Raw genomic sequence first — 21346 nt, 5'->3', positions numbered from 1 at the left:
GCCATGGACATCCTCCTGACCGGGTTGACAGCCCATCCTCCGCGAGTTTTTTCCCTTCTTTTCTCTTTTAGTCGAAAGACAAAACCCTTAAGCTGTAGCTACAGGGGTGGGACGCGGAGCTTAGACTGGGGGCACAGACACCAGCTCGCGCGCACCGAGGTCGCTAGGGCAGCTCCGCGGGAGCGGCGGACCGGCTCACACCCCCGGCTTCCCGGCGCCCGGAGTCTCCGTGCGGACAAGGCGTCCCCCCAGAGGAAAGACAGGGCGCCGCAGACGCCCCTCCGAGTCACCGGCCACCCGCCCCGCCTCAGGCTCCTGTTCCTCTTGGGTTCCCATTGATCAGGCGGGTGTACGTTCCAGAGAGGCCAGTGGGGCGCGATTAGAAAACCAAGCGCTCCACGTCCCCGACCGCATCTAGTCACCCACCCACTCCACCCCACAGCCCAGCAGGCCAAGCAGGCCGGACGCCGAGGCCTCGCGGTAACGAGCCTCCGTCCGCCCCGCCTCCTCGCCCTCCAGCCGGCCCCGCCCTCGCACTCACCCCTCCCCCGCTCCCGCCTCACTTCCCCGGCAATCTCCTCGCGCTCCCGGCCCGGCACGCGCGCTGCGCCCGGCCGCCGCTGCCGCCGCCGCCGCCGCCGCCACCGCCGCCGCCGCCGCGGCCGCCGCGGCGGAGCGTTTCTCCGCGGTGCCTGGCTTCCAGCTTCGGGCCGGAACCGGAAGTCTGGGGGGCGGGGCCGGCGGAGGCCAGGGGACCGAAAACGCGGCCGAGCCCGGAGCCCGGAGCCGGAGCCAGAGCCTGGACCAGAACTTGGCCGCCGCTTGCACCGCTGCCGCCGCCGCCGCCCGCTGCTCCTTCCCTGCGCCACAGCTGCCTCGGCCGGCACGGCCCCGAGCTCGGCCGCCACTGGTCCGTGGACTTTGGGTGTCCGGGTTGAAGGTCGGTCCGGACGTCGGACCCAGCTCGGTTCCCGGACTGTCCGGGCGGCAGCGGACGCCACCGCCGCCGCCTCCTCGTCGCCTCAGCCTGGCGTTTTGTTCCGAGAGACCCGAGAGGCGAGCGGAGCTGACAGTGATTTTGACAGTGATTTAAACCCGCTTTTGTTGTTGTTGGCTTTTCGTTGTTTGGTTTTGTGTGTTGTGCGTGTGTGTGGCGGTTTTTCCCCCGTGGTGCCTTTTTTTTTTTTTTTTATTGTTGTGCTCTCTTTCCGCCCCCCCCCCTTTTTTTTTCTTTTTCTTAACCCCGTGAACGTTTTTTTGGTCGGGGCTTCCGAATATGTTTTATGACGGTTGATTTTACACCAGGAGGTTTGTCTCCGAGGAAGACCCAGGGAACTGGATATCTAGCGAGAACTTCCTACGGATTCCCCGGCGCCTCGGGAAAATGGGAGCTGCTGCAAAGTTGGCGTTTGCCGTCTTTCTTATCTCTTGTTCTTCAGGTAGGTGCATGGAGAGCGGCGCGGCGGGGCTGCTGCTTGCCGCTGCTGCCGCCGCCGCTGCTGCTGGCGGCCGCGGTTGTTGTTGGCCGCGGTTGTTGTTGGGTCGGCGAGCTCCAGTGGAGCCGGGGGACGTTTTCCCCGACCCGGAGCCCCTCGGCTGCGACCCCCCAGGTCTGATTGTGATCTGGAAATCTCCATGAATTTTTCTCGTTTTGAGTTAGGTTGGCGAACTGATAAGAGTGACTGCTCTGTTGTGGAAGTGAGAAAGTCATGGTTTGTGGCCGTAACATTGGATGACAGCGCTGGTCGGGTTGCAGTTAAGCCACAAATACCACAAGTGACAATCTATGCAAAGGTTTGAGACCCGAAAGGCGTTTTCCAAAATGTCATTTAGTGTAGCATTCTCCAAAATAAGGGTGTTTTATTTTAATCGTCTTTTAATTAGTGCTTCACCAGTGACTATCACGACAGAGATCTAGCCAGTTATTACTTAATTTTGACCGTGAGAAACAATGCATCATATCAGCAATTTCATCTGGGTCTCCCCTTACGTTTTCTTCAACTTTACTGTCCAGCAGTGTTAAAAATAGTTGTAGTTGTTGTTGTTGGAGTATTAACAATAACCCAGTGCAGAAGAGGTATGCCGCTGTGTGTTGGTAATGTGCTGGCTTTCAACCACCATTTATGTGCTCTTTTCTGGCATAGATTTTGCTTACCTACGGAATACTTATTTTAAACGCGTTGTATTGAAGCATTGTTTTTGGTTTAGAGCAGCCATTTGAGATTGTTCATACTGTCAAATACATTATAGTCATAAAATAGGTTTTGGCCCAACGTTGGAAGAATAATTTGGTCCTTTTATATTGGAAATTTTGATTTTTGTGAGAACGTTCTATGCTTGCAACCAGTGGTTGGAAAACTGTCTAGTCTTTTGTATTTGAAATTCTGTAAATGAATACAATCTAGCTCAAAGGTGTGCAAATGTACATAACAGGAGAGTTAGTATGATAGATGAAACAATTTTAAAGTCGCAATGGATCTGTTTATCATAAAATTAAATATTCAATTACTAGGTTGTGAGAGAGAATTATAGGGGGGGGGAACGAATTGACAGGTTTCATGGCCATGTCTTTATCTCGTTTGCTACAGGGAAATTAGAGGGTGTTAGTCTTTTCTTTGTGTACCTCTGTGGTGTGTGTGTGTGTGTGTGTGTGTGTGTGTGTGTCCATCCTCCCAACCCCCTCTTTTAATAGAATCTTTTGTAATGTATAGAATTTTGCTGAATGGTACATTTCCTTGTGGTTAATAAATGGATAAAGTCTAGTCTTATGTCTGTGGTGGTATTGATCAGTTCCGGGTGGGCTAAATGTGTTGTGAAATGGCGATCATTGCCAGAGATTAACCAAAGAATCATGTCTGTTTAAATGGAAGAAGGAACATGCTTAAGGCATGCTGACAGTTCTTTTTGTGCACGGTTTGGGGAGGAAGATAAACAATGGTGTCTGTGAAATGAATGAATACCTTGATAACATTAAACCTCTTGCTTTTGTGACATGACTTAACTGTGTAGTTTTTATTTTTCCGGTAGTACTCTCTCTCCTGTGTTCCTGTATGTTCTGGTTGGTGAACTCCTCTTTTTCATATCCCTTTCTCTGATCTCCTGCCCTTGAGGAGGAGGGGCATCATGGCTACTGACCAAGGAATTGTGGACATTATTCCCTCCCAAACCCACCTGAGTCACACTAATTGGTGAAGGAGGTTATTCTTGAGCAGTCTCAAGGTATTACTTCTGGAAAAGCAGGCTGTCGCTACAGATCTTACAGCTTTCTCTGCTTGGTTTAGAAGTAAAGAGAATCGAGCATTAGTTTTTTGTAGGATTATTTTCCGTGGGCCAGGAGATTAATGGCTAAAATTTTGAAATACAGTAATTTTCTTGCTATAGAGCATATACATATATAGCACGCAGAATTACATAAAACTGATAATAAATATTGTTGCATAGTTTTTTTTTCAAATCCTAGTTGAACTAAAATATAATTCTGTTGAAGATAATTGAAATCATCTTAAAGACTTTAATCCATATTTATGTATGAAGATTTTTAGTACTTAAAATATCTGATTTTTTAAAAGGCTTTTGTTATGAATCAAATGCACTCTAAAAGATTATTATATTTCTTTTCCTAATTGATTTTTCTATGTAATATGTAATCTGGCATGCTGGAAGCATGAGAATGGCTATTTTTATGAGAATTTAAAAATTTCTCAAGTTGTCGGTTTTTGTTCCTGGATACTTGATTTCTTTTTTTTTAAGCGAATGAAAAATGGTAGTAAAGAGCTGTTGTATTTCAGGTTTTTAGGATGGATGTTTACTGTTTTCTTTAGTATTTTGCAGACTTTGATTTTTCAGTTTCCATCCCATGGTATGTATACTGGAGACTCTTTTTGCAGACTATTCCTGTAGGATATGGCCAAGTATGTAATTTCTTAATGTAATTCCAGGGGAAACATTTTTGAGTTTTGCCCTCATCCTCAAATGCCTACAGATTTCTTTTGTATTTGAATTTTTTCATTCTTCTTATCCTTCCTCAAATTTTGTTTTAAAACACAAATGTATTTCTTAGATTATTTTTGTTTGTTTTTAAAGCATTGTGGCTAATTTGTATCTTTCTTCACCATTTGTTAAACTGTGAGTTTGATACTTGCTGTAGTACTTAGGTTTATCCTACCTAGAATGATGCAGCTATTGTGGTATTTGAGTTGCACTGAATAAGTTGAGAATTTGTTTGGATTTCTGTGGGAACTGGAGCAGTTTGGTCCATATATTTGATGAAATAAGAAATGGAAATAAAGTAATTATGTGCATTTCCTTTACTTCAGCTAGGCAATTGTGTGTGTGTGTGTGTGTGTGTGTGTGTGTGCGCGCGCGCAGCGCGTGCATGTGTTCATGTGCTCCTGTGTATGTTTCTGTGAGTGAGTATATGTGCGGTTGGAGGGAGAATTGGCAGTGCAGTGAATCTTCTGGGACTCGGCTGAACTTTGGCTAATAAGTGATAGTTATTAAATGCTTTGTTTTCTACAGGCAGAATTTCTTAAATGTAGTCCGTGAGCAAATTCAAATACAATATATTGGAACATCAAACTTCTCCCCCACCAATTCTTGTTGAATTTTTTTCTATTTATAAGCCAGTAGTTCTCAAGCTTGCGTGTCTTTTGCTCCCTGCCCCTGCACCTCTCCCCCAGGGAACATTTGAAGACATTTTTGGTTTTCACAACTCTGGAGGACGGTATGGCTGCTGCTAATCATCCCGTAATGCACAGGACAGCCTTACACAGTAAAGAGTTATCTGGCTCAAAAGGTCAATAGTGTTGAGGTTGAGAAGCCTTATTTTAAACTCTTCATTTTTAAAAGTATTAGTATATTAGTAAAAAGGTCCTGCTTCCCACTCCCACAGTCAATCATCCAAATTTTACAAGGATATGCTAGTGATCTTCAGGTGACTTTGTATTGAGAGCTTTCATCTTTTCATTATCTTTTAAAATTCGAATGATTATATTAGAAAAACAGACTGTAGGTGTACACATTATTTCATCTTAATGTACTTTAATAAAAATATTTTGCTGAGTTATGAATAAACTCTCCAAACCCATTGCTTTGCTATGATGGAGAGCCCATGAAGACTGTATATTCCTGAATAGGATGAATAATTGGTCAGAGTATCAGGTTTAATTATATTTGCTTTTGATCCAGTAGTCTCTTTGCTGTGATAATCATCTTTAAGGATATTTCCTTTTATCCTTATTAAAATCATTGTCTGGACTGTGTGGTGGCAGCAGGGTTGTGTGTGTGAGAGAGAGAAAGAGGGAGAGACAGATTAACATGGTACAGGAAAGTTTTCTAAGTTTCATGTGGAAGAACTATGTGCACTATTACATGTCCCTGAAAGGTTTCAAAGTATAAAATCAGGTTTTTTTAAAGGATATTATTTCTTTTTCTTTTCTTTTAGATAATTTTAATTTGAAGAAAGTTTTAAAGTGGTTTCCTAATTACATAATTTTCTGGAGAATCATTGGCTGGTTTTTGGTTATCATTAGGCTCGTTTAGGCTATACTAATTAATATTCTGTGATCTATCACAGACCCTTGTCCTTTTTAAGGTTAAAATTTGACCATAATTAATACGTGCTTACCTTGTTTTGAACTCTGGTTTTAAGGAAGTGAACTCAGCCAGGATAAGAATTAAAGTGAAAAAGTGTAAGTAGCATTACACCATTGAAAGGAAAAATTCTGAAATCACTCCCACAGAAAGTATGCAAATAAGCCTCATACTGTCTTTGTAACAACCCTCTCCATACATATACATCTCTGGTACTACTGACATCTTCACCTTTTGGGTTCTACTGTTTCATGAGAAATAAAGCATAACTAAACCAAATGAGATTTTAATAATCTCTAAAGTTCTTTAGATTCTAAAACTATTTTGTTGCTCTTTTACTTTTGTAAGTAGTGTACTCTTATTTCTCATCTTTGGTGTCTCAAAAATCTGTGGTTATATTTGTCTTTTCATGCTCTCTTATGTTGCCACTTGACCTGCATGACCTGCATGGTTCCTCTTAGATAGTAAGTTAGGTAAGGTTAGCAGTGAATGATACTAGAGTCACTAGTACTCTTTCACTTTTTATTCCATATTCTATAACTTATAATTTCTTCCATTGTCTTTAATTATGTTTCCCTTTCCACTTTCTGCCTTCTTTGTTTATTCTTTTTTCCTTCTGTACTTCCCTGTATTGTAGCTTGCTTGTGGAACCTACTTGTTGCTTAGCATCAGAGGTAGCTCAAGAGGGCTCACACATGGTTTAAATGAAAACAGATTAAATTTAGAACGTTTGAGAATTGACCAGATAGTCTTTTCCATTGTTCTTTCATTTGTTGGTTTCTGGAATACCACACATACACTTGGGAGTAGCGTTATTCTTTTGGAATCAAATGGCTTCAACTGTAGATTGCTCTTACACTACCCCCCCCCCCAACTTTTTTTGATGCGGGGAGGGGCAGAGGGAGGGCAGAGAGAGAATCTTATGTGGCGCCCAACACTGGGCTCCATCTCATGACCTGAGCAGAAATCAAGAGTCTATCACTTAACCCACTGAGCCACCCAGCACCCCACTCTTACTCCCTTTTTAATATTCTAGTTTTCTTGAACTCTTTGCTGTTTTCAAAAAGTATATCTTTTGTTATTATTCATTCATCATCTCTGTTTAAGCCAAAATTTGACCAGACCAGGAAATATATTTATTGCCACACAGCTGGGACCATATCAGACTTCCTCTGTGGTAGATTTAATTTTGGTAGGTTATAATAGTCATGTCTAGGCAGAACACTGATTTCAAATTGACTACTGAACATGAAAGTTCCAGGAATAATGTATAGAGAAAGAAGAAGGAGAAGTCAAGAAGGTAAGAAAATAGATAGCAATTGACTTTCTGTCCTCCAACTGGATTTCTGTTAGTCACTTTCATATACCCAAATGCATCTAGTAGTCACATTTTGTTTAATGAAGGGTCTAAAGGGAATGCATTGTTTCTGAGGTTGGATTTTTAAAAACTGTTAGAATGGGGGACTTAAAGGAAAAAATTTGGAGGTTCTTATGGATACTGGACAAGAATGTGATCACAGTGGTCAGTAGACTTTGGTTCTGGTGTCATCACTGCCACTGTCTAGCTCATCTATCATTTTTCTTACCTGAATTATTATAGTACTTTTCTAGTTAAGATTAGGTCCCTGACACTACTTCCTCTTCCAGTCTGTCCACATTATGACTTCCAGATTGACCTCATTAAAAAATAAATCTAAACATGTCACTTCTGCTTTAAACATTTCACTGTGAGTCACCTTTAGAGCATAAAATCTAAAGTCTTAGAAAGGCATGTCCTTAGAATGGTGCTTTATCATTTGGTTCCTGCTTGTGTTCTCTAACCTCTTGGTATAGTGGCTAAGAAGATGGGCTCTGGAGTTAGACTTCCCTGGTTTACATCCTGGCTTCATGGTTTAACCTTGGGCAAATCACTTCACCTTTTGTGCTTCAGTTTTATCATCTATAAAATGGGGATATTAATAGTGACTACCTCAGAGAGTGCTTTGAAGATTAAATATCACATAAATACTAGGTATTCTGCTGGGCTTCTCCTTAGCGTGAGTCCTATATTCCAGCTATACAAACCTGACTTGCAGTTTTTTGAATGTGTTGTCCTTTATTGTATATCAGTATGGTACCTTTGTATAGGTTAGTTCTTCCTCCTTTACCTGGCTCACTCCTTATTTTTAAGACTGGGAAGTATCACCTTTTTAGAAACAGTTTTTCTGCCACACAACCCAGATTGAGTTAGTTGCTTTCTATTCTTCTAAATGACCTTGATTCTAGTATTACTGCAAATGTTTATTTACCTCTATACATGTTAGACTATGAGCTCTTAGAAGACATCTTCTCTTTATCTACAGACCCAGTCATAGAACCTGGCACACAATAGGTGCTGAGGAAATGTTTAGTGAATGAATGAAGTGAATTTTTTTCATTTCTGGACTGTGGGTTTTTCTTTTATGTATTAAAGCAATAAACTTGGATTAGATTATTTCTGAACTTTCTTCCTCCTCTAAAAGCTTTTTGATTTTATAATCTTAAGGTTAGAGTTTAGTGTATCCTTAAGTTCTGTTCATTTTTTTTTAAATGCTGTGTTTCTGATCCGTAGATTAAATCTTTTAATATAACTTGAATCACACAGGTTTAGAAGGCATTTTAGAGATCTTTAAGTTCTGTGGCTTTCAGCTTTTTTGATTGTAACCCATAGTAAGAAATACACATTGCATCATAACTCAGTTCCCATATACATAAATATGTATATATATCAGAAATAGAAGTTTTGTGAACTCTTACTGTGTGTAAGACTTTTATTTTTATATTCTGTTTCACTAAAAGAATTTTTTATTGTGATCCATTAATTAATTCAGTGATCAACTGATGGGTTCTAAACTCCTAAGAAATAGTGACCTAGTTCAGCAATCCCTTATTCTCTCTACCCAGTTCTCTGAGATGGAAGCTGCAAAGTAAACCTGTGCAGTGAAAAATATGTGTACTGAAAAATGTGCTCATTATTTAATCTATAATAGAGAATGTGTACTTAGGTACAGAATGTAGGGAAAACTGGTCCTGAAAGAACATGGACCTGCCCTGGCCGAGCTCTTCTCTCTTCTGGATTCTGTGGATAAATTAAGTATACACAAAGGTGCTAAAGAAAATTAGATTGTAATTTTGAAGAGTTCAGATTTTTCATGATTTAGGAAAGGCTTGCTGGAGGACATAGATCCTAATAATAGGGGAAAAAAATGTCTTGGCAGTGGTTGAGAGGGATTTTCATCTTAATAAAGAAAAGGCACAAAATAGGATCCAGGAACACAGAGAGCATTCGCCAGTAAACTTGACCATGGATGGAAGGCAAGTGGAGATGAAGGAATTTTGACTAAATCTGGGGAAGAGGTTTATGTGATGAGAAGATGTTTATAATTGCTTGAAGAAGAAAAACAAACTGGGGGTTCTAGAGGGGAGGGGGTTGGGAGGATGGGTTAGCCTGGTGATGGGTATTGAGGAGGGCACGTTCTGCATGGAGCACTGGGTGTTATGCACAAACAATGAATCATGGAACACTATATCTAAAACTAATGATGTAATGTATGGGGATTAACATAACAATAAAAAAAAATATATTCTAGAAAGAAAAAAAAAAAAAAAAGAAGTAAAACAATCTCATTTGAGGGGGTTAAATCGGAGGAAAAGTAATTAAAACTAAGAGAGATGCAGATATTGGTGGATGTCCCAAATGTATATATATGTAGAATATAGGATAGAAGAGCAGTTTGAAGATTAAAGTAGGATGGTAGCGCTACTAAATAAAATTGGTAAAGAAATATCAAACCAGAAGAAAATAAGAAGCATTTTCATAACTAAAGAAATTCTACAGACAGATATAGATGTAGGCTATAAGCATGAATGAAAATAAAGACACAGATTTGGAAAAATAAGAGTACATAGAAAAGATGAGCACATGTAGTATTCTTTTATGGGGGCAGAGACACTATGATGAATATGACTTCATTGTGAAGTTAAAGAATTCTGAGCACTTGTGGCTCATTATGTTGTTTGTGTTTAAATAATGGTCAGATTACAGTAATCGCAATTATTGCTCATACTGGCCATCCAGATTACATTCTCTGAAATCTACATAAGGCATTTTCCTCATAGTAAATTAATTATACTGTTGTATAGAAGTAGATTTAGAAACTTTTTTGACTTGGTAGATGTTATTCATGTCTGAATCCTAAACCTTTTCAATACCGTTCTTTTGGACTAGATATAAGCACTTTTTTCTTTGGTTGACTATTTTCTTAGTAGCTGTAGTCACATTGGGCATCATTTTATTCTCGAATTTGCTGAAGGAAATAAATGTAAAGCAATCAAATAATTATTAGAAGTTCCCATTAGGGAGTGGTTGCTTTTTAAAACATTTAAAAAAATGAACCATCTTTACATATTGTAATAAAAGTAAGCCTATCCATATATAAAACTTTGAAGAAGGAGTTTTCCTACTTATGATTAGTAACTTTACAATATATATTTTACAGAAAGAAACCTTTATTAGGAAAAATCTGTTGGTCTTCACATCTTTATGATTATACATGATCTTCTCATCTTTATGATTATACATGATCTTCACTTCTTTATGATTATACGTGATATATCAAGCTTCTTCCAAAGCATTATTTTAAGAGGAGGGGGCATGGGTAAATTATGAGATCTTGGCAAGTTTCTAAAACTCTTAATTTTTTAGATTTGTAAACCAAGATGTATTTAATGAAGTAATATGCCATATAACACAGTAGCTGGTTCATAGTAGATATTGCATACACATACTCATTTGTAACCTATCTTTAAGTCTCGTTATTAAGAATGTAGTGTATAAAACATTTAAAAATATAGATTCAGTTCTTGGGAGATATTTTTAAATTTGCTGGTAAATTACATATCAGTTTATGTGAAATAATATTCTGACTAAATGATTTAGCCAAAGAAAATATCAATATAGAGTGCCAAAAAGGAGCCAGGAAATATCTAGAACATTCAGATAAGATTTTTTTTTTTACAGAGTTCTTTAAGGTCTCGTTGTTGTAGCATGCATTAAAAGGAAACATTGGAGTAAATTTTCATTTCTATTTATTGGAATTTAAAATGTTTTCTTAGACAATTTCACTTAAAACTTAAGTGTTTTAAAATTTTTCATGTAGGGGCGCCTGGGTGGCTCAGTTGTTAAGCGTCTGCCTTCGGCTCAGGTCATGATCTCAGGGTCCTGGGATTGAGCCCCGCATCGGGCTCCCTGTTCGGCGGGAAGCCTGCTTCTCCCTCTCCCACTCCCCCTGTTTGTGTTCCCTCTCTCGCTGTCTTTCTGTCAAATAAATAAATAAAATCTTTAAAAAAATAAAAATAAAATTGTTCATGTAAAAGTAAAGTCTTGAAAGATTCTCAGGTCTGTTTTTGGTTAACAGCTAAAAGCTTTGAAAACATAATCATTCAAGTTTCGTGATCAGTATTTTAAATGTGATATAATAATGTCTTGGACTAAAACTTAAGAGTCTCATTCAAAGTCCTACTTTGCTACTTACTCTTCTTTGACCTCGGCAATCACTAAGACCTCACTTTACTCATCTTTAAATTACAGAGGATGAAATAAGTATTCATTTATTAACAAATGTTGAACTACATGCTAGACACTGCTAAGTGCTTGGGATGCAGCCGTGAACAAGACAGATATGATTATGCACTTATGGAGCTTACAGTCTTAAAGTCAGTAGCCAAGTGAATAAAATAATTACAGATCGTCATATGAGTTCTGACAGAAGCAAACAGGGTACTCACAGGATAGCTATTGGCTTCACATCCATACCACAAATCTCTAGTTACTTAGCTTATCTACCTATTTATTGTGTGCACTTTCCACTACGGGAGTGTAAGCTCTAAGAGGGGTGTGTCACCTTTATCACAGTATCCTCTGGGGATAGCAGTTTCTGGCACAAAGTAGAAGCTCAATAAATGCCTGCCTGCCTGCTTGAAGAAGTGAATGCAGACTTGGGACTGGAGAGATAGACAGGGACCAGATCATGCAGGGCTTTGATCTAATGTGGGAAGGAGTTAGAATAAAATCCAAAGGGCAGTGGGAAAGCGAAGAGTTTTAAGGAGGAGCTAAATCTGGGTTATATGTTAAAATCACTTGGGCAGCTATCTGGAGAATATATTGGAGGTATGTAGGAGTGAAGAGGTGAGAGTAGGAGGCTGTTACGTCAACCTAAATTAGAGAGACTCTCCAAGACCCCTTCTAGCTTTGAACATTCTCAGTATTCTAAAGCTTGCCTACACTTAACCAGTCTTCCTCTCAGATTTTCTTAGTCACCCCATATTTATCCTACTTATTATTTCTTAAAAAGAAATGGATAGGCTTATTGTGCACCTGAAAACTTTGAATACAACATCTCAAAAAAAAAAGAGATAAAGAGATAATAAAATGCAGACCAGAGTTTATTGAATTTTTGTGGCAAGTTCCTATATTTAGATTTTGTGCATTTGCTAATTTATATTCTTATTTACTAAGCATTCCTATTTCTCTGTGAAACTTTACTCCTTTTCATATGCCTATTTTTTTCACAAGATCATCTCTTTATTTTAAACATGTAATGTATTGCTGGTACGGTTGAAAATTCAGAAGTAGAAACAGCATATTTTGTATCTTAATTCTTAGGAATTTGATATCTTTACAGGTTATCAAGGTCTTAAAGGCTGAAAGGATAGTTAATACTATGGGTTCTTATTTTTACTCAGGGCTATGGCCTCTAACTCTAAGTAGTCAGCTTGAATATTTTTATCTGTGAAAGATTTCAAGCCTGTACTGTTGGTAGGAGGGGGAGGTGGTGCTTGGCACAGGGAAATCAACTCTATATTGGCAGAAGTTCAGCAGAATCATCTCTGACTAGGAAAAACTGTATTATTACATAGAGATAAAACCAGAAGAGACATTAAACTTTACTGAATTTAAAAATATAATGGTGGCTGCCTCTTTTCATTTGGGTTCTCTCATTATGGAAACAGGTAAAGCTATCTTTGGTAAGCCACTTTCCATAAAGAAGTGAGTTTCACCCTGTAAATATTATAGGCCATTTTATTTATTATTACCTTAAGTAAAGTAGTTCTAGAAAAATAACGCTTGCTAGGTTTTGTGTTCATTGGTACTGGAGTTTCATACTGCATTATTTGTGAATAGAATTTGCTAATTGTTTTTATTTAAGCTAAGACTTGAAATTACTTGTGCAAGTACACTTTAAAATGATATGGGGAGAAATGAAAAGTCAAAGTTAAAAGAGAATGATAAATAATAAGGGCAGTTGTGAGATATTAACTTATACAAGATGGGCAGGGCAATAGTAAAGCAATTTGGTTAGTAGGCATTTCGAAGTAGAATAAAACACCTTTCTTTGTGAGTGGGAAAATGATTAAATAGCTACTGATCATCCTTTTATTCTGCATAAATGTTACATAACAGATCTGACCAGCTGACTGGTATTTTTTTATTTTCTTTTTAAAATTCTTAAGTTTTTCTTTTTTTATTATCTTATTTTTTTTTTTTTAAGATTTTATTTATTTGACGGGGCGGGGGGAGGTAGAGCACAGGCAGGAGGAGCAGCAGGCAGAGGGAGGGGGAGAAGCAGACTCCCAGCTGAGCAGGGAGCCCGATGTGGGGCTCGAACCTAGGACCCTGGGATCCTGACCTGAGCCAAAGGCAGATGCTTAACCGACTGAGCCACCCAGGCGTGCCCTCTCTTATTTCTTTAGAGATACATAAACCTGGTTTGGGTGTTGAATTAAGAAATTCATTGCTAATTGTTTGTTGAAATGTAAATGGAGATTATCTATTAGCTGACAAGGCTAGAAATAATAGAAACGATTAAATTAGGAGGCTTTAACTGCTGAGAGGGCCTAACAGACGGTCAGGTACTGTTTTTTTCGAGTAACTACCTCTATCAGAATGATTTTTATGAGGAATAAGCCACTCAAACTGATCCTCACTTCAGAAAGATGGAGTAAAATTAAAAGATTAGGGTCAGAGAGGAAGAGTATTGGTTATACTTTTTTCTTTTTGAATCAGTGAAGGGTGGTTTTGATCTTTTATCCACAGATCTTTCACTATTGTAGCTGGAGAATAGCCCCACACTAAGAATTGTAATTCCTAATTAGCAACATGTATTTAGCAGCTTTGATTAAACAGTATTTTTAAATTAATATCTAGTCTTGTTTCTATGATAGGGAAAGATAACAGCTCACTAAGCCAGAGAGGAGAAGAAATCAGAAGAGCCTTGTCTGTTACGGATTATAGAATTTTCTACCATTGTCTGTTGTTGGCCAGTAAGGGCTAGTTAACAGAAATAAAAGCTAATCTTGTTGGTACAAATGTAGCTGTTGGTTAGAAAGAATGATTTTCTCAAAAACAAACAAATAGTGGTAAGAAAGTCCTTCATCTCAAATTCAGTGAAAGTAATTAATTATGCAGCTCTTGGACTGGTATAGTAGAAAGAGCAGACATTCTGTAGGGAGAAAACTTGGGTGTTGGGCCTTTTTTTTTTTAACCATGGTGTGATAAACCATTTGAACTTGGGAAAATTCCATAACCTTAATTTCTTCATCTGTAAAGTGGAGTTTATAATATCTACCTGACAAAAGTACAGTGAGGATCAAAGGCTACATACATAAACACAAGCCCATTCACATATTCACTTGAAACTTTTTAAACTTTGAATTATTATTCCATATATTTTTAATCAATGCAGTGATTTTTTTTTAAGGAGATCAGTAGAATGCTAGGTTCAAGTGAACTGTAATAATAGTTCTAATTCAGACTTTGTGATTCTTCATCAGTAGACATTTATCTCTACATTGTGAAAAAGGGGTTAATTCTATAAACAACTGAATATACAGTAAAGTATTAGAAGAATGTCTGACCCTTACAGTGACCTTAAAGGCATTGCTTGATATAGCCTTTCTCCAGTCTCATCTTTTGCCATATTGGTTCCTCCAACAAACCAAATGCTTTTTATTCCTAGGAGCTTTTGTTTTCACTTGCCTTCTGTGAATACTTATGAGTTGGGAACCATATCTGACTTATTCACTGTAGTTTCCCCAGCATCTGACACATAAAAGGTGTTTAACCAATATTTGTGAATGAATGTTGAATGCTTTCAAATACTAAGGAGTTCACAAAGTTTTTTTGTAAAGGGCTAGATAGTAAATATTTTAGGCAATCTCTTTTGCAAGTGTCAGCTCTGCCAGTTTTAACACAAAAGCATTATAAACAGTACATAAATGAATCAGTGTGACTGTGTTCTAATAAAACTTTATAGATACTGGAATTTGAATTTTATGTACTTTTCATGTGCCATAAAATATTCTTTTGACTTTTTTCAACAATTTAAAAATGTAAAAACTATTGTTTGGTGGCTGCAGGCTGGATTTGACCCAGAGGCAGTGGTTTAGCGGCCTCGAACAGAAGACATGGTATAAATAGCACCCCTCCTCCCGACATAGAACTATTTTATGTTTTAAAAACTTTGGAACCTAGGAAGAATTTTCTTATAGGATCATTGTCATATATGTTGGGTAAGTTCGCAGACTTTTTTTTTTTTTTTTTTTTTTTACCTCCTGTGTTCTTTATTCCAGCAGTACAACTTTGCCCCCCAGCAATAATACTGTCTCTGAGAGAAAATGGATACAGTATTCTTTTTTGGACCAGAAGAAAGACAGACTCTCCTTAGCACCTATCAGAATTTCCTTCTTCCAGGGTCCCTCTTTTTCTACCTGCTGGGCTTTGCATCCTGGAAAGAATCTGGCTTTCTGGGGCTCCAGTAGGGTGGTATGATGACAAGACTGAGATTCTTTTAGATTCTTTCAATGATTAGGGAGGAGGGCATGGAGGGAAAGGGGTTAGAGGGGGAGCAGAGAGAAGAAAGATAATAGAAAATGTTAGAGTGAACATACGTAGTAAGGGTAGTATTTTGTGAAACTTCAGTTATGTGTTTGATTATATGTATATATGTACTGGATCACAATGAAAAATGTATTTTTTTTAAAAGATTTTATTTATTTATTTGACAGAGAAAGAGACAGCGAGAGAGGGAACATAAGCAGGGGGAGTGGGACAGGGAGAAGCAGGCTTCCCAGGGAGCAGGGAGCTGGATGCAGGGTTTGATCCTAGGACCCTGGGATCATGACCCGAGTCAAAGGCAGACGCTTAACGACTGAGCCACCCAGGCGCCCCGAAAAATGTATTTCTTACTGTGGTTTGTGGTCAGAAAGTTTGAAAGCCTGTACTTTAAGGGTTTGAGGTGCTGATCCTGAGATCTCCCCCGCCTTATTATATATATATATGAGACCCAAATGGAAAATTGAAAGGAAGTCTTTACTGCTTGCTATAGTGTGTTTTGGGTACCAGGTTACTTTATGAGGTAGTTAACCTGTTTTATAGATGAGAAGACAGGGTCTTAAACTAATCAGCTTCACAAGTGAGATTCATACAGACACTTAACTTATTTTAGAATATGCACTTCTTCCATTATACTATGTTGTTTTTACTTTAGGGAAAGAAGCTATGTAGGACTTCCATTGCGTTTCAGAGGACAAAAAACATCTTAATAGGTGGCAACTCACCAGATTTCTTGAGACAAGGCATTGGCTTAAGTATTAGGACAGGGCCACTGGAAGAAAATGGTTAGGAACTCTGTGTGAAGAATGATGCGATGTGTAAGAAAGGAGGAGGCTCTGTCATTTTGCATTTATTTTTTTCTTCTTCCCCCTCTGTACTGCCTGCCCTGCTCCTTCATACCTCACCACCAGTGTGGGCTCTTAACTCATACCAGAAACAACAAGGGCTTGAGGATGAGGTTTAATGAGGAAGAGTAATATAATCTTGTCTTTAGTTGAAAGGAGAATAAGGAGGGAAACTCAAGTAGCAGGGCCACCTGGCCACCTGAATGGGTTGGCTATTCCCAGGTGGCGATTTATAAGTGGGTATAGGTAAAACAGAGACTGCTGTTAATCATGTTACAAGCAGAAGTCTTGGCATTGGAGACTGGTAGCTTTGATATGCTAATTGAAAATAGTTCTTTTCTAGTTATTAAGGAGAAGCTTTTCTTAAACAATACTCAGTCCAGATTTAGTTACCCATTTTACATACTTTAAAATTATATTAAATGTTTAAGACATCTCTGTTTCTCTTACATATTTTTTTTAGCAAGTATGGTGAAAACTAATTTATGCTAATTCTGATCTCTAACCTGATTTGGAATTGTCTTGGGAAGAAAAAAATTGATAGGAAGGCTATCGTTCTTAACTAGAAAAGTAACGAAACCTAGCAGATAAATAGATACCTGGTTAATTGAATGGAAAGATGACAAACCCTTGTAAAACATGTTAATCTTTCTCAGGCTGAGTTGGGGGTCTTGATTTTACAATGGGAATTACTAATTTATATAGAATTAGTTTCAACTGGTAATATCTGAAAACTTGGACTTCATATTTTTAGCCCTCTCGGTTACCCCTATGGTACTGCTTACCATATTCTGTATTAGAATTGCTTGTTAATGTGCCCATCTATATCATCTGACCCTGAGTTCTTTTAGATTATTTCAGTGTAGTGCTTGGTATTCCATGTAGGTTTAAGAGCACTGGAGCCAGAGCTCCTGGTTTTGTATCTTGGTTCCATTATTTTCTAGCTCTGTGATCAAGTTATTTTTCTCCTCTGGAAAATGGAGATAATAGTACTTTATACAGTTGTTATAAAGTGTAGATGAGTGCTTTGAATGATTATCTGGCACGTAGTAAGCGTTCTAAATAACTCAGAAACCTTAGTTGAAAGACAAGATTGGAGGGGCGCCTGGATGACTTAGTTAAGTGACTGCCTTCCGCTTGGGTCATGGTCTCCGGGGTCCTGCGATTGAGCCCTGCATTGGGCTCCCTGCTCGGTGGGGGGCCTGCTTCTCCCTCTCCCACTCCCCCTGCTTGTGTTCCCTCTCTTGCTGTCTCTCTCTCTGCCAAATAAATAAATAAAATCTATAAAAAAAAAAAGGTAAGATGGGGAGAAAATATTTGCAATATTTGATAATATCTGATGAAGGACTATTGTCCAAAATAAACAAAGAACTCTTAGAACTCAATAAGAAGAAAACAAACAACCAGATTTAGAAATGAGCCAAAGACCTTTATAGACACCTCAGCAAAGAAGATGTACAGATGGTAAAGAAGCATGTGAAATGGTGCTTTTACATCATAAGTCATCAGGCAAATACAAATTAAAACAGTGAGATACTACATACCTATTGCAAAGGTCAAATTCTGGAACACTGACACCAAATTCTGGGAGGGAGGTAGAGCAATATGAACTCTCATTTATTGGGAATGTAAAGTGGCATAGCTACTTTGGAAGATAATTTGGTCACTTCTTACATACTCTTACCATAGGATTCAGCAATCATGCTGGTTGGTATTTACCCAAGGAATTGAAAACTTAAGTCCAAACAAAAACAACCAAGATGTCCTTTAGTAGGTGAATGGATACATAAACTGTGATACATCTAAACAATGGAATATCATTCAGCACTAAAAAGAAATGAGCCATCAAGTCATGAAAAGACACACAAGAAGCTTAAATGCATGTTACTAAGTGAAAGAGGCCCATCTAGAAAGGCCGCATACTGTATGATTCCAACTATATGACATTTGGAAAAGGCAAAATTCTGGAGACTAGTAAAAAGATCAGTGGTTGCCACAGGGTGGAAGGGATGAATAGGCAAAGCACAGAGGATTTTGGGGGTGGTGAAAATACTCTGTATGATATTCTAATGATGGATATGTGTTATTATACATGTGTCCAAACCCATAGAATATGCAACACCAAGAGTGAACCCCTAAGGTAAACTATGGGCTTTGGGTGATTCTGATGTGTCAAGGTTCATCCTTTGTAACAAATACAGCATTCTAGTGAGTGATGTTGATAATGCAGGAAGCTATTCATGTGTGGGGTCAGGGAGTATATGAGAGATCTCTCTACTTTCATTTTGTTGTGAACCTAAAACTGCTGTAAAATTAAGTCTCAAAAAGTTGCTGCTGCTTATTGTTTTTGTCTAGCATAGTGTCTAGCTTGAATTATTTATTGAACATGAACAAGTACAGTGTAGTAAATCTAAAATTGAGGGAATTCCGGTATATTTAGTGAGAAACTACTTTTGCAGATGGTCATGCTGTTCAGGATACAATAGTGTTTGTTTTACTTAAAATAGTTATATATTTATTGGACTCTGGTTTAATTCTAGAAAATAATTTGTTTTTCAGGGAAGAGCACTAACATTTTCAATTATGTAATTTGGTTGTATTTTATTTAGAGATTTGGGGGGATCTTTTCAGAAAACTATAGAATGGAGTAGTGTGTCATTCAATAGTACATTCTCAAAGGGGAGCACCTCAGAATCTTTCCAAAATGAGATGAAGACAAAAGGGAAGTTAGTGTGGTAGGGGAAATAAATGAAATTTCCCAAAGTGTATCTTACTTGATTTTTTTCAGTATTTGAGTATCAACATTTCTGGGAAGATAACTTCTATTTAAAAGTTTTCTAATTTTCTAAGTGATTTCATGTATGTTCCTCTTTGATCCTATTTGAACCTGTTTGAGATATGCTTCATGTTTTTTGTTTTTTAGTTTAAGTCAGACCCTGAGATAACAGAATTTGCTTGAATTCACTAATCAGTGGAGCTAGAGCTTAAACCCTCATTTTTAAGTTCAGTGTTCTTTTGTAAAAGCAAAGAATGCTTACTAAATTTTTTCTCATCCTCCTCTGCCATTTCCCACCCTTACTGGGGGGAAATCTTTATAGTCCTTTATAGAGGTAGTTGTTTTGTAAATAATCCTTGTACTACCCTTTGAGAAACCCCTGCTTGGTGGGGAAGTGGGGAGCCAGAAGTAGCAATACAGCAGTAAGAAACAGCAAAGTGAGTGCTAATTCCAGGGCTGAGGTGGTTTGGCTCTTTGCTTGATAGCTTGCTAGATGGCAACCACAAATGCACACATGTTGATTGTTGCTGTGGGTAAATGCTGCCTTTGATTGCTGCAGATGTGCTTTTCTCAATCACTTTTACTTTTGATGAGGAATTTTGTTCCTAGTGGGTCATTAATAGATGAGTCCCATTACACATATGCCAGAATTTTGCAGTATTACATTCTTTGGTCAAATTGGAACTGGCAAGTTATGTCACAGCTCAGTCATTATGTAAAACGATAATGTTATTAATGATTAACATTTGTTAAAGCTGCCATTATTAATAGCCACCACTTACTGTATGCCCTGGGCTAAGTGCTTTTAAGTTTTAGTGATAATGTGTGTGACTCACCTTATAAGATAGATATTATTCCCATTTTATAGATGAAGAACCCGAGACTGAGACTTGCCTAAGGCTACATAACTAAACAGATTGCAGATCCAGGGTATGTTAAATTGGTCTGCAGGGCTTAAATCTGTTCCTTCTATTGAATCAAAAAATATTTTGAAATGTATGTTAAAACAGAAGTTACCAATTCCGGGGCAGTGTGATTTTCTTTGGACCTGTTCTGCCAGGGTTCCTGCCCCATGTTCCCACCCTGACATAGCTGCTGTTGCTGTTACCCCTTACAACCTCCGGTGTCGTAAACAGGGCCAAGTTATCAGATTGAGTTTTTGATGGTCTACCATGGTTCCTGTAGCTGATAAAGCAGAGCTTTCTCCACCTCGTCAGTAAAAGTCCACAGCTGTTTAAAGAGTGAGGAACAGAAGTTCTTTTTGGCTATACAATGAGCCAGAATCAGAACTAGGTCAGAATTCATTTGCTCTGATCACTACTTGCGTAATTAGTGAATGAAAGGATCAAAGTAAATGCATCTTTTAAAAATGATTATATTTTGATTCAGAGAGGATGAATTAATTGAAATTTGCTTCTGTAGAAGAAAACAAATCCAGATTCTTTTTGACTGATATTTGGAAAATAATTTAATGGTAGTAGCAGTTAATTGCTCACTTGGTGCCTGTTACCTATGCTGGGAGAGTGGGAAAGAACATACTAGATAAGTATGAATGGTTCTGGCATTTGGATTTGTGGTTCCCTTGCCCGCATTCATATTAAGACAGATTGATAAAAAGATAAAACACATACTTTGTTTTGCAAAATCCAAGGACTTAATTTTTCTGTTACTATAACTTTTATAGTTTAGCCTGCAGAAAACTGAATAATGATGAAGAGAATAGGAAGAAAAGGAAATCCCTTATTTATTCTGGGTTTCTTAGATTAGGAAGAATGAGTAAAAGGTGACAAATGAGTAGTCAAAACTAATAAATCCATAGGGATTTGGTTTGAATTTGGTGACTGAATTTATAGAAAAACGAATATTGTCCTATCCTTTATCTATTTTGCTATAATTGAAATTGGCCAACACTTAGAGGGTACCTGCTGTGTGCTTCTCAGTATGCCAGGTACTATGGAGGTTGCAAAGAAATATGAAGTCTTTGTTTATGAAATAGTCACTTTGGAATGATAAACCTTATACACTAAAACATAATACACATTTTGAAACTTAACATGTAGTACAAAAACATTTGACAATTACTAAAATTAATGATGTTTAGGCACTAAGGGGCATTTCTCTTTCTCTCTCTTTTTTTTTTTTTTGGAGGCTTTGGCTATCTTTTAGGACTTTACTAGGTAAGGGATGCCTTTCAGATTCTCCTTGGTCTAATCTTTTTGGGTC

The 21346-nt window shown here is 38.2% G+C and overlaps 1 protein-coding gene across 3 annotated transcripts in view; it reads left to right on the top strand.

Moving 5' to 3' along the window:
• Positions 1 to 889: 889 nt before the first annotated feature.
• Positions 890 to 21346, top strand: part of ACVR2A (activin A receptor type 2A) — an 81326-nt gene continuing 60869 nt past the window's right edge. The window contains exons 1-2 of one of the 3 annotated variants that reach the window (XM_032410871.1): positions 890 to 940; positions 1306 to 1439. In XM_032410871.1, the coding sequence (XP_032266762.1) occupies positions 1385 to 1439 (55 nt within the window). In that variant the 5' untranslated portion in view covers positions 890 to 940; positions 1306 to 1384. Of the gene's footprint in view, positions 941 to 977; positions 1057 to 1198; positions 1440 to 21346 lie in introns of those variants that run through there. The other 2 variants (XM_032410889.1, XM_032410882.1) reach the window with 2 other exon arrangements.

Source organism: Phoca vitulina, unplaced genomic scaffold (assembly GCF_004348235.1).
Source record: "Phoca vitulina isolate PV1807 unplaced genomic scaffold, GSC_HSeal_1.0 scaffold1, whole genome shotgun sequence".
Taxonomy (NCBI): Eukaryota; Metazoa; Chordata; class Mammalia; order Carnivora; family Phocidae; genus Phoca; species Phoca vitulina.
Note: the sequence above shows the minus strand (reverse complement) of the source record. Positions and strands in the feature narration are given on the sequence as shown.